General features: G+C 43.9%; 1 protein-coding gene across 1 annotated transcript; it reads left to right on the top strand.

The window, feature by feature from the left end:
- Window positions 1-1,282: 1,282 nt before the first annotated feature.
- Uevld (UEV and lactate/malate dehyrogenase domains) lies at window positions 1,283-27,561 on the top strand. The gene is made up of 12 exons (XM_051174299.1): window positions 1,283-1,359; window positions 3,277-3,361; window positions 3,952-4,017; window positions 5,677-5,840; window positions 8,505-8,640; window positions 9,862-9,980; window positions 11,033-11,135; window positions 13,788-13,958; window positions 16,299-16,472; window positions 21,624-21,687; window positions 24,005-24,128; window positions 25,317-27,561. The coding sequence occupies exons 1-12, from the start codon at window positions 1,318-1,320 to the stop codon at window positions 25,482-25,484; spliced, it is 1,416 nt and encodes a 471-aa protein (XP_051030256.1). The 5' UTR covers window positions 1,283-1,317; the 3' UTR covers window positions 25,485-27,561.
- The last annotated feature ends 419 nt before the right edge of the window (window positions 27,562-27,980 follow it).

Below are 27,980 nucleotides of genomic sequence, written 5' to 3' on the forward strand. Positions count from 1 at the left end.
GGTCCCTGAGACCATGGTAAAGTGAGACACAGCAGGGACACTTGATCGTCTTGCCTAAACAGAGATGGCAACAAGGAAATACGAAACAGCCCCCTTTCCACTAAGCTACACGAGTGCTGCTACCCCGCCAGTCAGAGCCTTCTCATCATCCCATCATCTTATGCAGGGTCTTCATCCGCAAATTACTTCATCGGCACACAGCCCACAGGGAGTCTCCTTTCCTCACAGCTAAGTGTCCAAATCCTGTAACAGAATTCGAACGCTTCACTCACCATCTGCATGAGCTATACTAATGTCCCTCACCAACCAGTGTATGTGTGTGCAGAAATATACAAGGCATAATTAGAATCTTATGTGGCTTGAGGACGGATGATCTATAACATTGATTTTTAAATGTGGTGGTATGCTTTATTATCTATAGGATAGGATTACCCTATGGTAAGCGGTGTTATAAGGTCGTTTGTGAGATGAAAGCCATTTTGCCATGCATAGGCCAACACAAGGTTGATGTATTTTGATCCTAAGCATAGCTTACTAGCCATTGTAACTATCTTGTTTGCGACACTTGTCAGGGAAGAGGATCTAACTTCCGCGCACTTGAGTTTTGGTCAGTCATGTCAAAATTATCTTTAATTTATTATTACTTTATGTGCTGCCAAGTAAGTGTATGTAAGCGCACCACGTTCATGCGGTGCCTGTGAAGGCGAGAAGAGGCCATGAGGTCATCTGCAGCTGGAGTCACAGACGGTTGTCATGCGGGTGCTTGAGAATCCAACTCCTCTGTCCTCTGGAGGAGCAGCAAGGGCTGCTGAAACTTCCTCTCTGCAGTCGAAATTCTTGACTCTTAGTAGGAGTTAACCAGTCTTTTTATCATCTGCCTCAGTAGCTCAGGTATGACAAGACTCCTCTAGATTTCTCCCTGTCTACTCCGAAACTTTGATTCTGAACATCCAAACCCAACTACAATTCTTGGCTTTGACAGTTGGTTCGCCGCTCGCATTCTGGGCTGAAACCAAGTCAAGTCTTCCCGGAAATTCGCACGCTTGCTTGCACCTGTTTGCTCATGGGGTCTTCCCAGCTAAGCTTCCCTGGGCAAGCAGGGGTGTGTTTTGCATTTGTTTTTGTTTTGTCCCTCCGGCTTGCTTCCAGTCGCCTGCTTTTGGGCGAAGCCTGGGCTCCGGGTACCGCCCGGGCGTGCATCCTCACGGGAGTGCGCCCGCGGGAGGGGCGTGGACCGTCCTGTGCGGATGTTTGGGCCTCGGCGGCCCCCGTCCGCGGCGCGGCGGCTGCGCGCGCAGGGCGGCGGCACTGCCGACCATGGAGTTCGACCGCGAGGGCGTGCGGCGGCTGCTGGGCAAGGTGAGTGTGCACGGGCGGCGGGAGGGCGGGCTGGCGCGGCTCCCACCCGCCCCACGGCCCCCTCCCGCGTCCTTTCCCCCCCCCAAGCCTGGACACGCCGGCTCACACTGCCGCCCGGGCTGGCCGCGAAGTTGCGGCCATCCTCCTGCCTCAGCTCCCGGTGCTGGGGCCCCCGGGCAGAGGTGGGGAGTTCTCTGCTCCGTCCGCATGCAGTCCGGGCCCCTTGTTAGAAACCCCGCCGGTTCGGATCGCCCTTGCAAGAGCTGGCTTTCCTGGCCGTGGGCATCTGAGAGCTCCAAGAGTTAAATCCTGGCCGTAGTCGGTTCAGACAGTTGGCTTTGCAGTCCGAGGTGTGGGTTGCTTGGTTGCGTTTGGTTGCCCCGCAGTGTGGTCAAGGCTGCATCCCCTCCAACTCAAGGCAACACTTCTGCCTCAGCCAGCCCTGAGCGTTGGGGTTGCAGGCTTGAGACACTGGGCGTGGTGGCCACGCCTTTAATCTCAGCACTCAAGACTCTGTGAGTTCCAGGCCAGCCAGGGCTACATAATAAGAACTTGTCTCAAAATACAAAAAAAAAAAAAAAAAAAAAAAAAGAGAGAGAGAGAGAGAGAGGTCTCCCTTTTGAAGCACAGGAATGTTTATAGCAGAATTATATGAAAATGAAGTATCTGAAACAACCCAAGTGTTCTCTGACAGGAATGTTCTTTAGGAATGTTCCCTAATTGCTATATTCTATTTCCTGATGAACCATCATAAAGCATATATTTAGCCCGGACTGTGGTGGCATACACCCTTAATCCCAGCACGTGGGAGGCAGAGGCAGGTGAATCTCTGAGTTCAAGGCCAGCCTGGTCTATAGAGCTGGTTCCAGGACAGCCAGATTATTACACAGAAAAACCCTGTCTTGAAAATCCAGTGTGTGTGTGTGTGTGTGTGTGTGTGCATGCATGTGTGCGTGCATGTATGTATAGACACATATATATTGAATGCTATTAATTTTAGATGTAACCAGTGTATGTGTGTGCTACTAGGGACGTTATAGCGAAGGATATAGTGCTAGAGTACCACAAGTCTAGGGAGTGGATATTATTTCCCTTGGCAGGGAAGAAAAATAAGTTAAAAGAAGTTACATGATGTCTGCAGGGCTACAAGACAGGCAGGAGGAGGCAGTTCTCCTCTTGTGGCAAACTTGCTGATATTGATTTTCCCCTAGCAACCTAGGATACAGGACTAGAGGTGGGAGGGAGAGTCAGGATGTCTCTAATGAAGGAGGCATTCCAAAGAGAGTCAGGGACCCACAGGATGGTTAGACACCCGCCACGACCATGGCAGCCTTGAATTTGGTCCCAAATGGTGGCAGGAAAGAACCAACTCCCGGAAGTTGTCCTCTGCCCTCCACATGTCCACCCACGAATATAGAACTACACTAAATAAATAAATTAAAATGTAATTTTTAAAAAAATACATGTTTCAGTAGTGATGAGTGGTTCATCCTGTGCTGTCTCTTTGGCTTTCGGGGATACTTAGAGGCATTTAGATTGTACTAATCACGCATAGGTGTTGGGGTTAAGTTTGGGCTTTACTACTTGGGATGTGACTTTGCAAATTGCATGGATTCTCGGGTTTTGTTTGTTTTTATAAAGTAGAGCAGTTGTAAACTCTCCTTACTCCTTAGCACTTGGTGATGCACACCCGTGATCCTAGCGTTTGCGTGGCTGAGACAGGGAGGTGGCCGAGACAGGGAGGTGGCCAGCTCGAGGCCAGCCAGAGCCACAGAGTGAGGGCCTGTTTCGATTGGTAATGAGTGGAACACTGCTGGCGTCTGCAGCGGTAAAGCCCCGCGCAGGGCCTGGCGTACATCAGGCCTGAGTCCTGTTCACAGCTCTGTTTTCATCGCGTGTTCATGCTTCTCGTTTCAGTACAAGTTCAGGGATCTGACTGTGGAAGAGCTGAAGAATGTGAACACGCACTTCCCACACTTCAGATATTCTGTGGACACCTACGGTACAAGTAGCATCCTGCACCGCACCCTCTAATCCTTGCTGCCTTTTTTAGATTACTAATTACTTGGTGTAAAGAGCTTCCAAATCTCAGGACTTGCCATGTAGCCAGGGATAGACATGGACTTGTGATCCCTGTCCTCCATCTCCTGAGTGTTGGGATTGCAGGCAGACACCTCCATTCCCGGTTTTCTTTGGTCACGGAGGCTGAAGCCAGGACTTCATACCTACTAGCCAAATACTCTACCAACTGAGCTACGCTCCGGCCCTTTTGTGGTTTTGAGATGGATATGTACCCCCTGGCTGGCCTGGTACTCATTATATAATATAAGCTGGCTTTGAGCTCGTGGCAATCCTGCCTGTACCTCTCAAGGGCTGGGGTTACAAGTGTAGGTCACCATGCCTGGCAAGCTGCATGCCTCTTAAGAGGGGAAGCTGGGCTTCAAACTTGGATTTCAGTGTCCAAGTGTTACGTTCTTACATTTCTCTCTCTTAAGATGATCTATTTAGGCATTTCTGTATGTGCAGTCACATCCTTTAATTACTGTTCACTCTGTTCCTCACCGACATTTTGGAACTTTTTTTTTCTTCTAGTTTTCAAAGATACTTCCCAAAAAGACCTGCTGAATTTCACTGGGACAATTCCTGTGATGTACCAGGGTAAGCACAGGGGCTGAGGGAACTGGGACCTCTCTGCGGGAGCAGCCCACTTAACAGGAGCTTCGTTCCTTGAGGCACACCGCTCTGTTCTTATGTGCGCCTGAGATCTGTCAGGGAAGGCCTGCATTGATGTTAATTCTGCTTACCGAATGCTCGTCAGTAGTTGTTCAGTAGGCTGGTAGGGTCAGCACAGAAGAAGCTCCAGTTAAAAATAGCTCCCTGAAGCAGTGGCCACGGTCCCACCGCTCTGCATTTGCTCTTGCTCTGTGTGAAGTAGGACGTTTGTGATCCTGGACCCAGAGCTCTGAGACGGGGGAGTCTCAACAAGAGAAATGTCATTCATTCATTCGTGGTACAGATCAGCCCAGAGAGAGCACCACCTGGAGTGACTAATACATCATAACTAATGCTAGAAATTCCCAGTAAGTGTTCCTCCTGACTTAGTTTACTTGATTGCTGACTGGAGGGCATAGGAGTAAATGAACTCGACAGGAGGAGCTGGTGCCTGAGAAGAGGATTTTGGGAGACCCAGTCAGATAGGAAGAAAAATCTCTAAAGAAAGGGTTCAGCATTGACAGTGAGAGTTTGGAGGACTTTTTAAAATATCATGCATTTCCCTGTGTTAATTTCTTGACCAGGGCAAGCGTACCTACTTCCTGTCTCCCCAGCCAGTGATGTGTGGAGGCTTTTTTCTGCCTATGGTTGGAGATGAAAGCCTTGGCCAGAGGCTGCAGAGGCTGCAGAGTGGGAGGCAGGGCAGGCAGGGCACATCTGTGTTTCCTTCCTTCTCTCCTGCCCGACCTCAGCCGTTTTCTGCCTGTCACTCATGCCTGTGAGTTGTGTTCCCTACTTTCCTTGGTTAGATGCTAAGAAGGAAGGGAAGGGAATGTGTTGAAACTGGTTCAGGTCATTTATTTCGAGTTAGAGGATACATTTTTTTTTTTGTCTGTTTTTGTTTTTGTTTTTTCAGGCAGGGTTTCTCTGTATTGCTTTGGAGCCTGTCCTGGAACTCTTATTTATATGATAGACTTATTTAGCAGCTAGTATATTAGGCATGATACCTGATGTTGGGGATATAGAAACAAATGAGAGAGAATTTACGCTGGAGTAGGAAAGCAGGCTTGATAAGTAAATAATTCCAGTGTAGAATACATACAGAAGTAGAGGAGCTACAGTATCTCTGCTTGGGATGGGCAAAGGAACTACATGGGAAGTATTTTGTGTCCCAGGCTTACAATACAGCACGTCCTGTAAATTGCTTCTGAATTGAAAAGTTGACTGCTGTTGGTTTCACTGTGTTAATGCTGGTGCTGTGGTGGGAGCCTCTTCCCAATGTAGAGAAGATAAAAAGCAGGATGATTTCCACCCATCCTTTACATACAAACTTGGATACCCTTTTCCTTTTATTTCAGTACTTAGGATTGAACCCGGGCCTCACACACACTGGGCAAAGGCTCTACAGCTGAGCTACATATCGGCCCCCTTTTTATTTTGAGGCGAGGTCTAGACTGGCTTCAAACTTGCAACCCTCCTCCCTTAGCATCATTAGTAAAATTGTAAGCTCTTACCGCCATGCCTAGCTACCTACTTCTAAAATCCCATCTAGCTGCATTATACATGCATACGTATATGTCACGATTGTTTATTTGTCTCAAATAGGTAATACATACAACATTCCCATTCGCTTCTGGATCTTGGATTCTCACCCTTTCGCTCCGCCCATTTGCTTCTTGAAGCCAACTGCAAACATGGAAATCTCAGTGGGAAAACATGTGGATGCCAAAGGCAGAATATACTTGCCCTATCTCCAAAACTGGAGCCATGTAAGATCAACCTGGATTTTCTCTAAGTTTTATTTTTCTGATTATTTATCTTTGATCTTGGTAGTACGAGTAAACATACAGTGTCTTCTTTCCTTTCTTATTGTTGTTTTGTTTTTGAGTCAGGATCTACCTTGTAGGCCGACCTCAAACTCAGAGATCTGCTGCCTCTGCCTCCCAAGTGCTGGGATTAAAGGCGTGCGCCACCACACTGGGATAATCTTTCAATTACATTCTTCATATGATCTTTAGAAATAGTTTGAAGTTAAGCTCTCTTGAGTCTCTGACGTTCCCAAAACACTGATGACATTCCCTGTACAGCTGCCTTCTCCAGGTCTGGGAGCCAGCCAGTGTTGTTTTATTATCATTTACCACTTAAGGGGGGGGGGTCTATAAAAATCTGTTAGCAAAATACTGGAACTCTACTTCCTAGTTCCTGCCTATTAATAATTCTTATGCTATGTAGAGATATGTGTAATTTTGCATGCCTTTTAACTTTGTGTAAGTTCATCATACACTATGTAATCTGAAATGTGCTTTGTTTAACTGAGTGTGTGTGGGTAATAGAGAAAGAGGGCCTGAAGCATGATAGGCAAGCACTCTGCTGCTGCGTTTTGTCTGTACTGGCCTTGGCCTGTGACCTTCCACCTCACTCTCTGAAACAGATGTGATTACCGTACTCCAGGCCAGGCCTGTACAGTCCTGTACTCCAGGCCAGGCCTTGCTCATTCCAGACAGACACTGTACTGCTCAGTTACACCCCTACCTGGCATATTATGTATTTATTGCATGTGTTTATATGTGCACATATGGTGTGTATATGACATGGCATGTGTGTGGAAGTCAGTTGTTCATCATGTGAATCCCAGAGATCGAACTCAGATTGTCGAGCTTAGCAGCAAGCACCCTTGCCTGCCAAGCTCTTTTACTGGCCCCTTGTTGTTTGTTTGTTTGTTTGTTTGTTTGAGGCAGGGTCTCACGCTGAACTGGGGTCTTCTGATTGGCTAGGCAGGCCTGTCATCAAGCTCTGGGGATTCTCCTTCTCCAGGGTTAGCAAGCACACATTGTCACCTTAGCTTTCAAACGGCTGCTGGGGATCTGACCTCAGGTCCAGTCTTGTACAGCAGACGCTTAGTTGCCTGCGCCATCTCCTCAGCCCTGTCTCTTCTTTTTGAACTGTTTTCATAAAACCGTCTTCAAAATATATTTCGATATCTGTGTTGTTTCAGGATCTTCCCTTTAAGATTTATTTTATAGGGGCCAGAGGAGTAACTCAGCGGTGAAGAGCACTGACTGCCCTTCCACAGGATCTGGTTCAATTCCCAGCACCCACATGGCAGCTCATAACTGTCTGTAGCTCCAGTCCCAGGGCATCCCCCATTCTCATAACTGTCTGTAGCTCCAGTCCCAGGGCATCCCCCATTCTCATAACTGTCTGTAGCTCCAGTCCCAGGGCATCCCCCATTCTCATAACTGTCTGTAGCTCCAGTCCCAGGGCATCCCCCATTCTCATAACTGTCTGTAGCTCCAGTCCCAGGGCATCCCCCATTCTCATAACTGTCTGTAGCTCCAGTCCCAGGGCATCCCCCATTCTCATAACTGTCTGTAGCTCCAGTCCCAGGGCATCCCCCATTCTCACACAGTCACAATAGCAATGCACAGAAAACAAAAATAATACATGCATCGTTTAAAAAAGATATATACATATGAATGTTTACTTGCATATATGTATGTGAATCCCATGTATGCCTGACACCATGGAAGCCTGTCTGGGCATCAGATCCCCTGGAACTGGAGTGATGGGCAGTTGGGTGAACCCCAGTCCTCTGCAAGAGCAGCCAGTGCTCTAACTGCTGAGCCGTCTCTCCAGCCCCTCCCTCTTTCTTTTGTAAGGGAATACACAGTAGAAGATTGAGGGATAAAGGGCTCCCGTCGATAGTTTATTTTTGCGTGTTTCAGGAAATAGATGTGGGGTAGAATGAGGGTTACCAGCTGGATGGCAGATCTGTGCTATTTTTGCAGCTTCTCTGTTAGTTTAAAATGACTTCAGTTCCAGGACAGCCAAGGCTACACAAAGAAATCCTGTCTTGAAGAGCCAAAAAATAAAGTAAAAGTAAACCACACATGGAGCCACTTACATGCAACAACAATGTAAGCAAACATACAGTTAAAGCTGCATAAAGTGAGCTGTACCATGTAGAATATTATTATACCATTGAGGCTTCCCTCTGCTTTTAGCATGTGAAGTTTCTCGTGGCTCTCTCATTATTTAAAATTCTGTGAAATACTTAAAAAAAAAAAAAAAGACATGGGATGGCTGCCAGGCATTTTTCGCTATACGTAGATCTAGCATGCAAAGTGTGTGCTGTTTTTGTTAGTGGTATGACCTCAGAGGCTGTGGGTGTAGCTCAATGTGAAGTGCTTGCCTAACACACACGAGGCTGTGAGTTCGGCTCCCGGCGGTGAAGAGGAAAGAAAACAGGCAGGGGCTGTAGTGAAGGTGAAGAGCAAACAGGTCCTCCATAGGAAGGAAGTCTGGGGGGAGTCGGTATGCATAGGTTTTCAACTGCGCATTGTTCAAAGATCGCCTTGACTGACTGACGATATAAAAGCTGTGTTCTCTAGAAAAAGTGGTGTGTAACTTTTCCCTTTGCCTGTATTCTTCAGCCTAAATCTGTCATTGTTGGATTAATTAAAGAAATGATCGCCAAGTTTCAAGAGGAACTTCCTCTTTATTCGGTGGCATCATCCAGTGAAGCCCAGCAGGCGGACTTGCTGGCCTATATTTCAAAACTCACTGAAGGTTTGTATTGTCAGTCAGAGCACCATGAAAGTAAAGGAGTTAGTTCCTCAAAAAAAAGCATTCTGTACTCTGTGCTACTTAAATTCAATAAATAAGTGTGTGTGTGCGCGTGTGTGTACATAAATAAATTCCTGTATATGAGTCATAAGGCATTGCCACAGAGTTCCAATTAAAGCTTGTGAAAATATAAAAATGTTACTCTTACATAGACAGATAAAATAGTTCTTGCTTTGTTCAGAGCCCCTTATAAATTAATTATCCAAACCTTTGTCATTCATGCTTCTGTAGCTTTTTGGCTTATTCAGTATATGGAACCAGAGTCTGAGTTTTCTTTTTGGGGGTAAGACCAACTACTCATGCCTAGAAATTTTCAGTAGGATTTTTGTGAATGTTGAGGTCAGAGGTCAGTGTCGAGTGTCTTCCTCCGTCTTTTACTAGCAAATAACAATTGGGCATAATATGGGCTTTCAGTATGACATTTTCATACATGTAAACAATGTATTTATTGGTGTTTTGTTTGCATGTATGTCTGTATGAGGGTGATGGATCCTGCGCTCTTAACCAGCCCCAAATAAAAAGTTTTAAATGTTTATAATACTGTCTTTAAAAAGGAGACCCTCAATGTAAAACAACATTCAATATAAGGCTCCCGTTTTTTCCTGGGGAGAGGGAATGCAATGTGTTTGTTAGTTTGAGATGGGATCTCAGGTGATTCTGACCGGCCTCAAACACTGTGTAGCTGAAGATCACCTTGAACGCCTGACCTTCCTGCCTTCTCCACGTTGCTGGGATTACAGACATGCCCGGAAATGCCAGCCTCCTCCCCTTGCGCCTCCTGCTCCCTATACAAGGTGTCACCATGCGCCCCAGGCTCAGCCTCAGTCTCCCGGTTGCTGGGATTGTAGGAGTGAGCTGCCATTCTTGGTTTCTGTCCTTGCCTTCGTTAGTTCAGCGAGTTGTTTATTTTTTTAATCTATAGAATCTCTACCAGAGCTTTTGAAGTTTGTTTATTTTTAAGATGATAGAAAGGGTTTTTTGGAGGGAAGGGACAGGGGAACAAGTCATGCTATGTGGTTCAGGCTGGTCGTGAACTTGCAATCCTACCTCGGCTTCTTGAGTGCTGCGATTATAAATTATGCCACCTCACTGAGCTTGTAAAATGTTGAAAAGATTTTTTAATATTACTTTTAATTTTCAAGATGAACTTTTTTTTCCCTCTAGGTGTTTCAGACATAAATTCAAGGGGCTGGACAAATCATGAGAATAAAATGCCCAACAAAATTACTGTGGTCGGAAGTGGAGATTTGGGTATTGCCTGCACATTGACAATTTCAGCAAAGGTAGGTGAACCTAGTGGCTGGAAGCGCTTCTATACTTTTTCATTAGACTTTAGTTTTTTTTTTTTTTTTCTTTTTCCATTTTTCATGCGTGTGTATATGGAATGTGTGTCTAGGCATTTCTGGGAATGTGTAAGTACACATTGTACACATTGTGGTACTTACACACGTGGTACATGGACAGAAGCGTTTTTATGCATTTGGAAACCTGAGGTTAATGTCAGTCGCTGTTCTACTTTATGCATCAAGGAGCAGGGTCTTTCAGTCAAACTCAGAGCTGGACAGTATGGCTAGTCTCACCAGCCAGTTTACTCTGGGAACCCCCTCTGCCTTCTGAGGCTGCAATTAATTGTGGGCTGCCATTTCCTGTGCACATTTATTTGCATGGGTTTCTGGGGATCAGAACTTATAGTCCAGATCGTTACCAGGGTTTTGCTGTGCAGCCCTACCTGCTCTTAAATAGTCTTCCTTTCTCAGCCTCCAGAGTGCTGGGACCACAGCATTGACTGCCACGCCTGGCTTTCAGAGTGGCGACATTGGCATCCCCTAAGAATTGGCTAGAGATGCATCGTCCTCTGCTAGATCTTTATTTTCCTACAGCATGGTGATCAGCACCTCACAGGTGACTCGGCAGTCCGGTACAGCCTGAGCCCCCTTCTAAAGCTCTGTCTTGTTTGAAGCTTCTTGTCTTGTTTGAAGTGAATACCTGGGGGTCAGTTCTCATCTTGAGTATCTATACGTACTGTGTTATTTTTCACATGCACTAGTACTAAGTCTCAGACAAGCCTAAGAAAGACAAGGACAGTACCAACAACAGATACTCTGGCATTAAAAGTCAAAATTCAAAAGGAACGGTAGTGTACCTACCCAGTGCACCATGTTCCCTCTGCCATTCATTCCATGAAGAGAAGAAGTAGTTTGCCCCCTGAGTAAGCCATGCCACTCCAATAATGGTGTCTCGTACATGTCCTTCGTCACTGTCGCAGCAGGCCTCCTGGAGTCTTTCTCACTGAGCTCCTATAGAACGCGGTTCTTGTTCTAATTTCTCCACACAGGGAATTGCAGACAAGCTGCTCCTTTTAGACCTCTCAGACGGGACTAACCAAGGGACGATGGACCTTGATATCTTCAGCCTGCCTAATGTAGAGATCAGCAAAGGTTTGATTATTGTTATGTTACTTGCTCTAGCAAGTGAGTCTTACATTGTTTATTTATGGGACTGGGATTTAAGTCCTAGATTTTTTTTCAATAAATATAAATATATTTTCAATTATATTTTTACCTGTGGGACATGGGCACACATGTACCATAGTATCGTGTACCTCTGAGAGCTGATTCTCTTCTTGCACGTGGGTCCTGGGATCAAACTCAGGTTGTCAAGTTTAGTGGCAGAAGCCTTTATCTCTCAACATTGTAAATTGAGTTTTGGGGCTGGAGAGATGGCTCAGAGGTTAAGAGCACCGCTCCTCTTCCAGAGGTCGTGAGTTCAATTCCCAGCACCCACATGGTGGCTGACAACCATCTCTCAGGGTCTGATGACCTCTTCTAGCATGCAGGCGTGCATGTGGACAGAGCACTTACACATTTAAAAAGAGAAAGTGTGTTCATGCGCCATCCCCCGTGGTGCATACAAGAGTGCTAAGCCAAGACTAACAAAAAACACTCATTTCACGTTGTCTGTACTCAAACCATGCTTATCGTGAGCTCTAATGAGAACAAAAAGGTTGTTGTGTTATTTTAGGCAGTTGGAGGTATAGAACAGTGGTAGAGGGCTCACCTGGGGTGTATGAGGCCGTGGGTTCAATCCCAGCATCCACAAAAAGAAAAAGAAGTGCCTTTTTGCTGTGTCACCCTTTTGTGTGTGTGAGCCTCAGTGTGGCTGTTCACCTGCTCCTCTCCTCCCCCCATTTAGTGGAGACTGTAGGCACCTACCACCTAGGCTGCTCTTCTGCCTTTTAAGAAGGCATCCTTTTATAGTGTATGAAACGTCATATCATTACAGGTATATTTACCTAGACCTAGGTAAACACCATGTTTAGGGATGCAGGTTTAAGAATATCTTACCGGGAATGCATAATTTTAAAAACAAACCCACCAACCCTGGAGAGCCGTCCCAGTGGATGAGATCACTTGCTGCTCTTGCAGAGGACCCAAGTTTGGTTCCCAACACCCAGATGAGGCAGCTCACAATTGCCTGTAGCTCTAGCTCTAAGGGTCCCAGCTGCCTCCGTAAGCACCCACACATGTGGCATACACACAGATACATAACATTAAAAGTGAATTTTAAAAATCAAAATAATAAAACAGGCCATTGAACAAATGTGTTTCCCAAAGCATTTCTACCAGTTTATAGAAAGACCCGCTTGTACATGCCACAGTGGTGTGGGCATCTTTTGTTTTCCCTGAGGTCTCCTATATTCCTTGACTGTTTTGCAAATACTCTATAGAGCAGTCCCACAAACTAGGATGTACTGATTGATGGTGGTCAGAGGAGTCGGCTTGTCTGTCTGTTCTAAAAACAGTACATCAGTGTTCAGCAAACACTCTGGTCCCTGGAGGAGACAATTAGCTCGTTTTCCTCATCAGAGAGAGCACTGCTCTAATGGCCGTGTAAGGCTCCTTGTGGAGCTGGGTATTCTCTTGTGTCCATTGTTCCCAGCCCTGAGGTTCCTAAGGGACCTTTTAACTCTCCAGACCCTGTAGGATAGACTCTTAAATGCCCAGTCCTAGAGGCAGAGGCTCTGTGTGTGTGTGTGTGTGTGCGCGCGTGTGTGTGTGTCATTAGCCATTGATAACTGGTGAAAGACTTGGAATAATTGAGACAGGAGCTTTGGAAGAAATGTACAGTACATGGTACTTGCTGCCAAGTAGGGACTCAGAATTACCTGTGAGAATGAGGACATTTGTATCATTCAAGGCAGAGGAAGCCAGAGGAGGAAAAGGAGAAGGATTCTAACAAATTGGGTTGAAGCCAAGGTGTAGTTTTCAAATTGAACTGGTCGCTGGTTTGGTTTGGTTTGGTTTGGTTTGGTGTGGTGTGGTGTGGTGTGGTGTGGTGTGGTGTGATGTGGTGTGGTGTGGTGTGGTGTGGTGTGGTGTGTGGTGTGGTGTGGTTTTTTGAGGCAAGATTTCTCTGTGTCGTTTTGGAGCCTGTTCTGGAACTTGCTTTGTAGATCAAGCTGTCCTCAGCTCACTGAGACCCACTTGCTTCTGCCTCCCAAGTGCTGGGATTAAAGGCGTGTGCCTACGCTGCCTGGCAGTCACTGACTTTCCTAACCTCTGCAGCTACCAGTTTTCAGTTTTCCAAGGAGGATTAATAGCATACATGTGAAGCCAGACTCCTGGGCCTGAGTCCCAGCCCCTCTGCTGACTCGCCTTCACTCCTGTGTCCTGTCCTCCCGTTCGCCCTGGGTTGTGTCACATCACTTTTCAAGGGATCCAGTGGCTGCCGGCTCATTTTACCCATAGCATATTACTCATTTCCCCTTTAAGAATTGTGAACTCCATAGAAAATTCGGTCTTCGTGTACTGTGCTGGCTCTTTCTAACTCCTGCCTGTCTTATTGTGTATCCCAGGCTGGCCTCCACTCTGAAACCATTCTGCTTCTACCTCCCAAGTGCTGGGTCACACACAGCTGTGTATCATCATGCTCGGGCCTGGCGTCTGTGCTGTTAACTCTTCAGCATTCTGATTGACAGCTATAGGGGATGCCTACAGGCTCTCTGTTCATAGAATAGAGAAACGGTTTTATCGTGTACTAGCATTAATTTATACTACGTTGAACTCAGACTGTTTCTTTTTGTTCATCAGATTTGTGTGCCTCTGCTCATTCCAAGGTGGTGATCTTCACAGCCAACTCTCTGGGTGGTTCTGAGTCCTACCTGCATGCTGTGCAAAGCAATGTGGACATGTTCAGAGCTCTTGTCCCAGCTTTGGCACATTATAGTCAACATGCTGTCTTCCTTGTTGCATCTCAGCCAGGTAAAAGGCTTTATTCTAAATTCAGGTGATGGCCCGGATCATCAGTATAGTTGCTAGTTTTATAAAAGGGTTATTCAATGAGACTAATGTTACCATCAACAGTATGTATGTGTATATTCTGTCAACTGTTATTACTGGGGTTACAACCCAGTTTTCATAAAGTGTTGCCAAGAGAACCAGCTCTCAGCAGGTCAAAGACACCAGAGAAGAGGTGTGGCATTGGTTAACTGCATACACACATAGGCTTTTCTGAGGGCCAAAGCTTAATCCCTCATTTTACTATTTTCTGTCTGCTGCTTTTTCTAGTCTATATTTCCCCCTTATCCCTTTTCTACCAGCTAAAACAGAGACCTCTATGCAAGGAAAGATTACCTCATAACCACAAGTTACATATTTTCCAAAAGCAAATTAAAATCTTTGCATAAGAAGAAATCATATTAAGATCACAAGTTACATGTTTTCCTTAGACGCCCACAAGTAGGTAAACATTTTCCTTTGTACTGGTTTTCCCACCCCAAAGCAATGATTCTTTTATTACCGATTAACAAAGTTTTTAGCAAGCCAAGTATATTTCGGCCAGCTCATGTAACGGATTCTTACCCTATACAAAACTTTAAATGAGTGGTCTAGCTAACCATCTACACTTTTAATTCTTTCCACACAATGGAATCATTTAATTTCCTTTCCAATGTGCATACCAACACCTGTGATTCATTCTGTAAACTACATCACCAAGGAACTCGGGTCTAACCCTGAGTGTAGGGGCATAAGGGGAAGGTGACTACTAGCTTATTTTTGTCTTTTTTGTATCTTTTATTGGAACAATAGGCAGAATAGCCTAAATCATTTTCCTAGTCATCTTTACTAACTGTCCCAAGCACTATTTTTTTTTTTTTTTTTTTTTTTTTTGGTTTTTTCTGAGACAGGGTTTCTCTGTGGCTTTGGAGCCTGTCCTGGAACTCGCTCTGTAGACCAGGCTGTGCTGGTCTCACAGAGATCCACCTGCCTCAGCCTCCCAAGTGCTGGGACTAAAGGCGTGCGCCACCAACACCCAGCTTTCCCAATCACAATCTTTAGGCTGACCTGTGATTAAATTGCCCAGTGTGGAGTGGGATTTTCTCATGAAACAGATACAGTATACTAGGTACAGTGGGTTCCTTTCATAGAGTGATCACCATGCCAGAAACAAGAGGGAGCCGGCAGCTTCAAGCAGGAGGACTCACAGCAGAAGCAAGGGAGGGGCATTCTAGAGATACACCTGCCCCCGCCCCCGCCCCCGCCCCCGCCCAGGGCTTTGCTTCTCCAGGGTTTGCTCCTTGTGGCTTTGCTATTCTGTGACTTGAACTCCAGAAGTTCCATTGCTGGCTGCAGCTTCTCTGACATGGCCACTGACAAAATGCGGTATGTGTGTACGCACCCACTGTGTGTGGATGTCAGGGGACAGCTCTGCCTTCACCCTGTGGGCTCTGGGCATGGAACTCAGATGGTCAGGCTTAATGGCAGCTGCCTTTCCTTCCTGTGCCATCACCGTCATCTTTAGCATTTTATATTTTGCAGATTGTTTAAAGACGTGAATGTTTGCAAAGGGTTAGGTGGGTAGGGCTCAGTCAGTGAGTGTGTATTTGAAATGTTCCAGAGTTCTCTGTTTCATTTATAATTGTCAGAGACGTTGCTCTCTTTGACTCATGGGAACCTTTTGTCAAATAAGAACAAGGCAAGTTGTGAGGTTTTTTCTACGTGCTGTAGTCATAACAATATATGAACTGGTATTTTAATTTAAGCCCAGAACAAAAGAAATTTATCAGTGAAAGAAGATTATTGGGCTGGGGATATGGCTTGATGATACACTACGTGCCTCGAATGCATGATGCCCTGGGTTCAAAACCCTGTATGTGAGTGTGCATGTACACACACACACACACACGCACACGCACATACAGTACCAGTGCTTTATTGAAATGAAATTATTATTTTCCTATTTTCTATACCCGGTTTTCACTTTTCTTGCTTAACTGTTCTGGAAACTTACTGGTTTTCTACCCCTGTTTTATGAGAAAATAATACGAAAATGCCTTACCCTAGCTAGTGTTTTCAATGTACTTTGGAAACATACTACCAGCTCTGTAATCCCAATACTCGGGAGCAGAGGGAAGAAGATTGGGAATTCAAGGCCAGCTAGACTATATAGCAGAGCCTGCCTCAGAAAGTCTAATGCTTCAGCGTGCAAGACTTTCAGAGGCTCTAACACGTTCACTAGTGAAACAATACTTTCCTTGTGAGCTAGGATAGAAACCTTTTTTTTTTTAATCTTTAAATTTTCTTTCTGTGTGTAACATTTAGTGGAAATCATGAGCTATGTGACGTGGAAACTGAGCACATTTCCTCCAAATCGAGTGATTGGGATTGGATGCAATCTGGACTCACAGAGATTACAGTACATTATTATGAATGTTTTGAAGACACAGACTTCAGGCAAAAAAGTATGGGTTGTTGGTGAACAGGGAGAAAACAAAGGTAAGTAAGTACATTGTTATTAATTTTGCTGCTGATGCTGTGAAACTCATGGCATTCAGATCTATTTGGGACTTAAGAATTAGGCAGCTCAGTGATTGCCTTTTCCGGGGTCATTTGCTGGCTGTGTGTATGTGTGTGTGTGTCTTGGTTGCTGGGAATTCAATCTAGGACCTCAAGTGTGGTTAGGCAGGTACACTACCACTGAGCTAAACCTGGCCCCTGTTATACTCATTTATTTGTTTTCCTTGAGCTTAAGACCCCTTAGTCAAATTTTATATTTTTAATTGCATTTTGGAGTCTAGAACTAATTTAAAAGTTTTAATTTTCTATTTAAACATTTCAAAACACCCGAAGCATTTAGAAGTCCCCATTACCCTCTCCATATATTTTTCTAGACTCATCTTTCTTCCTAAATGAATGCCTCCTGTTTGTTTGTTTGCAATGAATTTTCAGCCTGTGGTCCTTTTAACAAACCCCTACTTCTCTCGCTGTTACAAAAGCATCACTTTTGAGATGCCTTCCTTGCACCTTGTTCTGTGTTGTGAGCCAGGCTGGTCAGGAGCCAGCGCGGCAGCTGCCCTCAGTTAATCACCTGCACCCGTGTGACAGCCTCTATGCTGTGCTGGCTGTTGCACTAGGTGCCGTGTAATGTGGAAGGGTTTAGAGAGGAGACATGTCCCTTCTTTTAGCTGACAAGGCACAGGATACTCCTTGATTAAGGATTATTTTGGTGCTTAGACGTTTACACATTTGACATTGGTTGAAATCGTTAGGAAAAGAAGAATAATACCTATAGTGCCTTGAAATCAGGTGAAGGCGGTCACTGAACTAGGTGTTGGAAGAGTGGGTGGTGTTGGAAGAGTGGGTGGGATTTGAATAGATGTGAAGAATGGTGAAAACATCCCAAGAGTGGGAAATCAGAACCAGGCAGAGGCACTAGCCAGGAACTGCCCACAGGTGGTGTTAAAAATGGTGTGTGTATTTAGCCAGTGCCACTAATAAGATGATGTAGTTCTTCATGTATAATAAATATTGAGTTGAATGAGAACAATTCAAGGCCAGGCAGTGGTGAAGCATACCTTTAACCCCAGCGTGTGGGAGGCAGAGACAGGCAGATCTCTGCCAGTTCCAGGCCAGCCTGGTCTACACAGTAAGCTCCAGTACAGCCAGGGATGTTATACAGAGAAATCCTGTCTCAAACCACCACCCCCAGCCCCCAAAAAGAACATTTCAAGGTACATTGTCTTATGGAGTTACTACGTGACCTATTCCTTCTCTGTCGTGTGATCAATAAACTATTCCTAACAGCAACATAATATGTGCACATGTACAGTAACTCACAAAATCACAAAAACATACATATATATAGGATGGTGTCACTCAGTAAATGTAGCTGTTCATCTTCTTGTACTCTGTCTAGTTGAAGGGAGGAAAATGTATTTAATAGAATTTGAGTTCTTTAAATAATAATTTAAAATCTCCTTAAAAAGTACTTTGTTTATTAAGTGCCTTTTATTTCAAATATAGGAATTTATAGCATGTCTCTTTTTTTATAATTTATTAAACTTTATTTTATCCACATTGGTGTGAAGGTGTCAGATCCCTTGGAACTGGAGTTACAGGCAGTTGTGAGCTGCCATGTGGGTGCTGGGAACTGAACCTGGGTCCTCTGGAAGAGCAGTCAGTGTTCTTAACCACTGAGCCATTTCTGCAACCCCAAATGTAGGGATTTACTACAAATGATCACCTGTGTTGCCTGAGATACTGTGGTGACCACTAGTGACTCATCTGGAAGCTTAGAACTTCATGTAGGAGAGACCACCTATCCATGCAGGATAGGTTTATTGCCAAGAGGCAGTAAAAACGTAGGCAATAGACATGGTACTTCTAACTTCCGTTCTCAGCTGAGAACCAGGAACAGAAGAATATAGGAGAATGCAAACTGGGATTATTTAAATACAGTGTTGTATATTTGAAATGTATGTGTATAAACTGTCTTTTCCAGTGCCAGGACCTATTCCAGGGATGCTATACTTATTACACAAACTAACCACAAACCTATACCTTTGTGCAGTCTTCAACACTTGGTTCACAGTGGTCCTAAAGGCAGAAATGGATCAAAAGCTCCCTCTGCTGGCTGCGTATTAATACCAACTGATGATAATTTTTGCATAAATGACAACAGTAATATGATAGAATTAATTTTTTTTTTTTTTTTGGCTTTTTGAGACAGGGTTTCTCTGTATCATTTTGAAGCCTGTCATGGAACTGGCTCTGTAGACCAGGCTGGCCTCAAACTCACAGAGATCCGCCTGCCTCTGTCTCCCGAGTGCTGGGATTAAAGGTGTGCGCCACCACTGCCTGGCCTCTATGGCTAACTAGTATGGCTAGCTTTGCACTCTGATCTTCAGGCATAAACAAAATATCATCACACTACAGGCAGTATTTTTACTTAATGAATTTTTGAGACAGGGCCTGTACCCAGGGTAGCCTTACCTTGGTGTGTGGCTGAGGATGACCTTTGAGCTTCTGACCCTCCTTTCATTACCTTCTTAGTGTGCATTCCACTGAATAAGCTACAGCCAGTGTCCCCTATGGGCATTTTTTTTTTCATTGAAATTTTTGGAGTCTGTTTTTGAGTGTTGGGGAATAGATGATAAAGGTGATTAAATGCATTGTTTTAAATGTATTAACCAAGGGTGGGTCTACCTCAGAATGTAAAGGATTGGGCAGTAAAACTCCTGACTGACTTTATTTTGTTATAAGCAGGTTTGAACACTAAACATTTTAACATATGAGTCAGGGCTTCTGTAGAGGAAACATTAAGAGGTTTGAGACCCACAGGGCTGGAGAGCTGGCTTGGAGGTCAGGGGCACTTGTTGCTCCTGCAGAGGGCTTGGGGTTGGTCCTGAGCACCTCAGGGTGGCTCACAACTGCCTGGAACTCCAGCTTCAGGGACTCTGATGCCCTTTTCTGGCCTCTTTGGGCACAGCTTCTATGCACACACATGGATGCAGGCTTACCTGTTAAGAACATTGGCTGCTCTTCCAGAGGTCCTGAGTTCAATTCCCAGCAACCATATGGTGGCCCACAGCCACCTATGTAGGATCTGGTGCCCTGTTCTGTCCGATGCCCTCTTCTGTCATGCAGGCATACGTGCAAAGAGAGCATTCATATACATAAATAAATTTTAAAAAATTAAGTACAAAGAAGTATATGAGATTCCTATTTATCTTACCTGTCCCATCTTAACTATGCATATTGGAGCAATACTCAAAATTTTCTGGTTATTTTATCTCCTTTGTGAACCTTTTTTCATGCCTATCTTACTATTTTTTTAGTTGTCTGTTTTGTTTTGTTTTTCGAGACAACTCTTTACAGTCTTAGAACCCTTTCTGTAGACCAGGCTGGCCTGGAACTCACACAGATCCACCTGCCTCTGCCTCCCAAGTGCTGGGATTAAAAGCGTGGGCCACCATTGACCTGCCTACCTTACTATTTTCATTTATCCTTTCAAGATATTTAATTACTGTATTTCAGCTAGCAAACGTTTTCTATGCCTCGGTTTTTAATTATTGTTAATATATTAATAATACAACAGAAAACTTAAGTAAATAATTCTTACATAACCACCTAAGTAGAACATTTTTAACATTGCTTGGGCTTGGCATGGCAGCTTATACATTTAATCCCAGCACTCAGGAAGCAGAGGCAAAAGGACCCCGGGAGTTCAAGGCCAGGACCTTGCCTCAAAAACCAAAACAGTAAAAATCATTATTGAAACATTCCTTAGGCTCCTGTATGTATTTACATTTTCTTGTAACAGTTTTTGATTTGTGTTGTTTTTTACTTGCACAGTGGACCATGGGTTGTTTGTTTGTTTGGTTGGTTGGTTTGGAGGCAGAGACGACAGGACGTAGATTTTAGTGGTGGAGCACATGCCCAGAATGAGCAAGGCCTAGGTTCAATCCCGGCATTGTAACAAAGCTTGAAGCTTCCCCGTGTTTTCCACGTTAACTATTACACATCCAAATATAATCTTGAACGGTGTGTGTGGTTGATTGTTCCTTAGCTTCTGTGTCCACAGCACCATAATAGAGACATAATAGGCACAAAAGAGGAGGAAGTGGTCCCTGCCCCAGGGAGGCGTCTGCACTCTGCCAGATCCATAGTCACTGACACATCACTAAATAGTCCGGTCTTGTTGTTTCTTTCTAACAGTTTAGAGTATGTGACTCTTAGACGTGAGATATTCTTCTATGGCCAAATGTGCTTTTGCTTTGCCTACCCTAAAAGAGATTTTCATTAAAGAAGTTTTTATATAGATGAGTACTGGAATGGTTCAAATGTTGCAATTTCAGGCCAGTAGTAAAAAGCAGCACAGATAGCCAGTTTGTGGGTGCAGCACAGATTCCGGTTTGTGGGTGATTCGGATGCAGTGCCTTGACAAAGTGCATGCTTACCATGTGCAGAAAGAAGGCTTCAAGTCCCCTCATGCTTTAAAAACTGCTGCTTGTTTGTGCTGAATCAGGGTTTTTAATTTTCTTATACATTGGTTAGAGGATGTGGGTAACCTAGAAAGTGTTGCTTCTCTTACAGTCGTAGAAATTCCATCCTGAAAGTTATTCTTTAGTCAGTGTTCCACAGCAGAGCAGATGTCAAGGTCTTCTAGCATTTGAAAGCCTGCTATGTGCAGCCACCTGGGGAAACACCTCTTCCTGTGTGAACAGTGAAGTGGCCCGTGGATCTTTGCTGATGAGTGAGAACAGGCAGAGAAGCCACTTTAGGGATCACATTTTTAGGAGATTTAGAGTCAAGATCTTTCTTGGCCCAGCACAGAAAATTCAGTGCCATCAATTGAAAACTAACTGCTCTTAAAGGACAAAAAAACTATAAAAAGATTGGGTTCCTTGACTGGTTGTCACACTTTATGTATTTATTTTTTTTAAAATCAGTGTTTCACCTGTGTATCCCTGGCTGTGCTGGAACTTACATAGATCAGGCTGGCTTTGAACTCAAGGAGATGTCTTTTCCTGTCTAACTCCTGATGGCTGTAATTAAAAACATAAGCCATCGCTCTCAGTCATATATCACATCTTAGTCTTAAGAAAATCATTGGCAAAATATAACTAATTCCTTGTTTAATTTTAGTGTGCTCATGGAGCGGCCAAGACGGAGTAATGAGTCATAGCGCTCAGGCAGAGCTGTCCAGCAGGTAACAGCGCCAATTTTCCAATATCCAACTGAGTCACGTGCTTCGTGGCTGCTCAGGCAGCTATGTACACAGCAGTTCTCACTGGCTGCTGTAAGCAGGGTTAGCTAACAGGAAGTGTGGCCGCACGAGGGGCAGTGCTGTGCAAGCTTGTTCAGGCATTTAAAGTGAGGAGCAGTGCACTTACTTGAGACAGTAGTTTGCATCCTTACATCTAATCATCTAATGCTGTTAATGTGGAAGAGGATCCATCTGTGCAAGCACCTAGAGGTGGATATAGACTGAGCACACACAAATCCATTTGGAAATCGGCCTAAGACCAAAGGGTTTCATATTCTTATCAGAGGGCAGTGCGGGACACAGACACTATCTGGAGGCCCTCTGCGGTTGGCACATAGATTATTTTCAGACCATTTGTCATTTGTCCATCACTCCTTAAGTCTGGCAGGGTAGTAAAGTGTAGATGTGCAAATCTTCAGTTTGGGAGTTTTAGCACATGTAACAGTAGTAAGAGAGGGAATGTAAAAACAAAACTGCATTGTTGCATTACAGATTCTTCTATTTTGTTGTTTTGTGGTTTTGTTTTGATGGTGCTGGAGGTTAAACTCAGAGCCATGGATATGCTAAGCATGTGTTTTTACCACTGAATCATGCTCCCTACAGTTTTTAAATGGGATAAATTTAGTTTTAATTTACATACATTTTTTTAACAAAAAGTATGCCTATTATAAACTTCAAACATCACAGCTGTTTATAGAGTAAAAAGCTGAGATAATTCCATCTTCTAAAGACAACTAGTTTAATGTCCACATATCCCTACTTTGTAATATTTCTGCATATACAGTGTTTATTTATAATAGATTATACTGTCTGTACCATCCTACAGCCTGATTAGTTGTAAAGTTAAATACCTTTCTATAATGTACATGTAAGTCTGTTTTCTTTTTTAGGATTTATTTTGATTTTATATGTATAAAGATTTGTTTGCATGTGTGTGTATATATACATACATACATACACATTACATGTGAGTCTGACACATGTGCAGGCCACACAAAGATATCAGATCCCCTGGAACTGAAGTTACAGGCAGTTGGGAGCCGCCAGCTGGGTGCTGGGGACCAAACCTGGGTCCCCTGTGCCCTTCACTGCTGAGCCATCGCTCCATCTCTCCTAGTGGCCTCTGTTTTGTTTTGTTTTAGTTTTTTCAAGACAGGTTTCTCTGTAGCCCTGGCTGTCCTGGAACTCACAGAGCTCTGCCTGCCTCTGCTTCCCGGGTGCTGGGATTAAAGGCGTGGCCCGCAGTGCCTGTCTTCCCAGTAGACTCAGTAAGAGTGTGCTCTCTGTCAGACAGAGCAGCCGCAGCTTTGGTGCAAGACACAGGAGGGTAGTATTTTAGCACATCCCCAGCTCCGAGTTTAATCCCCAGTGCCACCCAGACAACACAACGTGGAGACGCCTGTTAACGCCGTCACCCCTGTCTCAGCTGTTGCCCGTGCTAGAGCTCACCGCTGGTGATGTGAGACGCTGCACCTTACTACCACGCCAGGCGGGACAGCATTGTTGACGGTGGGACAGTGGTGCCGGCCTCCCTTCTTCCCTGCGATGTGCCTGTGTTGCTGTATGTGTGTGCGTGAGGAGGGTGTCTGCTCCCCGGGGCTGCAGTGACTGGCAGTGGGAGCCTCCTGGCACCTGAACTCACTCGCTCTTCTGGAAAAGCCGCCTGTGCTTTACACCAGCCTCTGAGCCATCACTCCAGCCCCAGCCTAATTTTTGTAAGGGCCGTGGTGGTGGGGCATGTGGCGATGATTCGTTTAACCAGTCCGCTTCTCAAATGCAGCAAACACGATCGTATGCATGCCTTTGCACGCTTGGCCCATGGGACAAAGGGCGAGGAAAGGGGTTTCTGCATCCGTGCCGCTTTATGATCCGAGCAGGGCTTATAACTGCTGCTTTCTTCATTCAGCAACCAAAACTAGTTATCAGTCCTTCCTATCATTGTCAGCGTTGATAGGCTGAACGCATATTTACATGGCTTTTGTTCAGTCGTTTTTGTTGTAAGGCAGAGTTAGCCCTGTCTTCCTGTACCCCCCAAGTGCTGGGGTTAAAGGTATATGCCACCACACCCAGCTGGTACTTACTGTTCAGTACTATTTAGTTAAATCTTCATGATGGTGAGCATCTTTTTTGTTTTATGAGGGTATTTGTGTTTCCTCTGTGAACTGTGGACCTGACATCTTAGGAAAAGCTTAAGTAATAATTACATTATCTGCAAGCCTTCTTAAATCCTAACATTTTTTCCCTCTCTCTTGTATTCTAGAGCCATGGGACTTTTGAGAGTTAAAGGTCAGAGGTCGTGGTCTGTTGGACTGTCTGTGGCTGACCTGGTGGACACCATTGTAAATAATAAAAAGAAAGTGCATTCTGTATCAACTCTAGCAAAGGTAACTTACCTTCATTCAGGCACTTTGGTGTCTTTGGTATTAACCGTATGAAGGCAGCAGGCGTGCAGTGTCAGGACCAGCAGCTTTGGTGTAAGACATGGAAAGTCTCGAGTTGCTTCACTGTGGGAATCTGCATGATGAGCTTGCCCTTTCACTCAGGTGTGGCTTGGGAGACATTTCCAAGGTGTTCGTATAACCTACGCTTTTCCTGGTAGCCATCTCTCTCCTGTGCCAGCAAGTCACCCAGCAGCTTTCTCTCCTTTACCAGAGCACAAATTCTGCCCAAAACACAGCTAACGTGAGGTATACATGCTAGGGAAGATTTTCTTGAATACCAGGAGGGAAATACAGTATGGGGAGAAAAAAATTTAAAATAATCTTTTGTAGGCTGGAAAAATGGCTCAGCCGTTAAAGGCGAGGCTCACAACCAAAAATATAAAATAACTTATTGTGTGTGGCTGTGCCCAGAGTCCATGCTGTGCTCCCCAAAGCAAAGACTCTACTGTCCATCTCTGGGTTAGCCTCCAACTACTGACCATATTGCAGACAGCTAGTTTACCTCCCTGCAAAGAGAGTGTCTCTGACAGGCTTCTCCTGTCTCAAACACTTTCTGGGGCCATAACTTGAGTTTAGAAAATCAGTAAAGGGCTGGAGAGATGGCTCACAGGTTAAGGGCACTGACTGCTCTTCTAGAGGTCCTGGGTTCAATTCCCAGCAATCACATGGTGGCTCACAACCACCTATAATGAGATCTGGTACCCTCTTCTGGCCTGCAGCATACATGCATGCAGAACACTATACATATTAAGGTTTTGTTTTGTTTTAAAAAGAGAAAATCACAAATTAAGTTTAACTTGTATCACTTTGTAATAGAACTAGAAAATCAAGGGAGGAAAAAAAATCAAGGGAGAATTCTTTTCATTATTTTGTTTTTTAAGTTTGTTTTTATTATTTTTAATTATGTATATATGGCAAGGGTTGTGTATGTGAGCTGTAGGTGCCCATGGAGGCTGTACCTTCTGAAGCTGGAGTTATAGGCACTTGTGAGCTGCCCAACATGAGGGCTGAGGATGACTCAGATCCTAGAAGAACAGTACACACTCTAACTGTGAACCATCTCTCCAGCACCATGATTTTAGTATTTTGTGGTAATTCAGCTTTATTATAATCCCGACTTTTTCATTTCAGGGATATTGTGGTTTGGATAATGAAGTGTTTTTAAGTTTGCCATGCATCCTGGGAACCAGTGGAGTATCTGAAGTCGTCAAAAGCACAGCAGCAGAAGGGCCAGTGACTGAGACACTCCAGAACAGTGGGTCCTCAATCCACAGTCTCCAACAACAGCTGAAACTGTGATTCCAGAGTGCAGTCACCTGAAGGGGAAGCCTACTTAATGCCACAAACACACATAGTTTTGGGAGCTTTTACAAATTATTGTAAAATTACAAACAGCCCTTATAGTAGATGGCTTCTTGGCTAGCTTTTTAATTTGAATCCTTGAGAAGTTAGAGGGTAGGAAAAGATACAGTTCCTTTTGGAGTTTTTAACATACCTATACTGTTGTTTAAACCTACAGCAGGGATAAATATTTGTTTGTATTATATATCATTTATAAATTGCATGTCCTAACTTAAGGCACATTTAGCACTTTAGAGATTTTCTGAAAGAAACTCATTTCTTAAAGATTTCTATCAGACGTTTATTTAAGCATGGTAAGCTCAAGGAAGGATGGGCACAAAAATCTGTGGTCGGTACACATTCAAAGATGCCTGCTTTATGGGTTAATTTGCTTCTTTTGCAAGATCCAACTGATGGTAATGGCAAAGCATTTTATTTTCTGTCTTCAAATTCACTAGCTACCAAAAATTGGAAAGGATTTTAACATGCATTTTAAGTTGGTTAAATGGAATTTTAAATTTTAAATGAAAAATAATATGCGATTTAATTTCTAATGAAATGTCCTTTCTGAAAATTTCTATAATAACCTCTTCCTGGGCTAGAAGACCTCAAATGTATCTTAAAACTGTATTAGTAGAGAAGAAGAAATGTGTTTGTCTATGGCCATAGATAATAATAGCCAAGCAGTATATTTTGAGACAAAAATATGAGGCTTTCCTAAAGAAAAGTTGGTCTTAAGGGAAAGAAGCCTTGGTCCGCTGCTTCTGGACAAGCCTTAGTCATTGCAGAGGAGAGTTCTGACTGTCCTTGGTGATTAGTCAATCAGTATTTCCATGGCGGGGAAACAGCATGGTGGCACCTTACATTGCATAGTGAGCTCCTTACATTGACTGGCTGAGGTAGGGACTGCTTATCCTCATTTTAGAGGAGGAAGTTGAACTTTGGTTTCTAAGACTGCACAGGTTCTAAGGTGCATTTACTTGCCTGAACAGCATCTACTTTGTATAGGTAGCAACGAGAGCTGAGGGGAGGCCTTGAAGCCTAAAGCCAAGTTATCACAAGACACAAAAATTGAGGCTTGGGATATTATGAAAGGATTATTTTCATGTATAGGTGCTTTTTTGTTTTGTTTTGAGATAGAGCTTTTATGTAGTCCTGGCTGTCTTGAAGCTTACTATTATAGAAGTATAGGTCAGGCTGGCCTTGAACTCACAACAAACTGCCTCTGATACATGCTAGGCAAGTCCTCCACTGTTGTAATTAATCCACAACCTCGTTTCTATAATCTAACAACTCTTGAACAGTAAACCCTCTGCAGAATCTTGTAACAATGAACTGCCAAGAACTATGTTAATTATGGAAAGAAATGTCAACATTGAACACTTACTGTTATTCCAAGTGTTTTGTTAAGAGTTTGACCTCAGCCTCAAAGGGCCATGGTACAGAAGTCACTTTCTGTAGCACACACTTCCTTGCGTTAAGCAGCAATCCTAAATTCCACTTGCTTTGATTTGGTGACTATGTAACAATCACAGGGATCTTGTCTGGTGAATTTCATTTTCTCTGAAGGCTTTAATGATGTTGACTTGACTAATCTATATATTGTATCCATCTCAGAACCAGTGGGAAATGTTCAGTGTTTATGTATTTCTCATCTGAGGCACAAGAACAAGACCTGTAGTAGTGCCATTTCCTAGGTAATATCTACAATCTGGTAAGATTCAGTTCTATATCAAGTTATAAATCCTAACTGATTTTTTTACATTATGTTCTGAAATTCAGGTTTTTGTGGAAAACTAGTGAAAGATTTATTTGCTCATTTAAGGAGCACTATGTTAAATGAAAGGTGTTTTCTTCTTTGCCATCTGACAGGGTGGGGGAGACTTTAACTTTCCCAGAATCATGCAGTACCTCATGGTTTTTAATGGGGCTTGGATTAAAATATTTTTTGATACTGTAAGGTATATTTTTCATTTTCCAATTTACATTGTTTTCCTTAAATATAAAAAATAATGGACCAAATAAACTTTGACTTTAAAAGGACATGTGATGTCTGGTTAACTGAAAGAAAAATACATTCAGATTAAAGTGATTTTTTTCCATGTCATTCTCAGAGCACCCACATCCAGTATCCATGTAAGTGGCTGAAGTGCAAAGTGAAGAAAATGGCCTTTACCAGTTGTTTACAAATTAAAAAAACAAATGGTTTGGATAGAAAACTTTAGAAAGAGAATAACGTTGTATAGCCTATGCAAGACTCGATCTTTTGATTATCTTGCCTTAGCCACCCAAGGACTTCAATGACAGATGGCCACACCTAGCTAAGAAAACTTCAAAAGCAGTGTGTTACTTAGCACTCCCCAAATCCACAGAAACAGTTGCTCTAGTTAAAGGCATTTCTAAGTTAAACTACAGCTTTAAGAGCATTTTGGAGTATTTTAAACGCATGGGGGA

The sequence above is a fragment of the Phodopus roborovskii genome, unplaced genomic scaffold, assembly GCF_943737965.1.
Source record: "Phodopus roborovskii unplaced genomic scaffold, PHOROB, whole genome shotgun sequence".
Lineage (NCBI taxonomy): Eukaryota > Metazoa > Chordata > Mammalia > Rodentia > Cricetidae > Phodopus > Phodopus roborovskii.

Excerpts from the sequence above, each read along its gene's own strand:
- Uevld (XM_051174299.1), top strand. The coding sequence starts at position 1,318 with ATGGAGTTCGACCGCGAGGGCGTGCGGCGGCTGCTGGGCAAG. Across the intron at positions 4,018-5,676 it reads AATTCCTGTGATGTACCAGG|GTAATACATACAACATTCCC; the intron begins GTAAGCACAGGG and ends TGTCTCAAATAG. Across the intron at positions 21,688-24,004 it reads CAGGCAGAGCTGTCCAGCAG|AGCCATGGGACTTTTGAGAG; the intron begins GTAACAGCGCCA and ends CTTGTATTCTAG.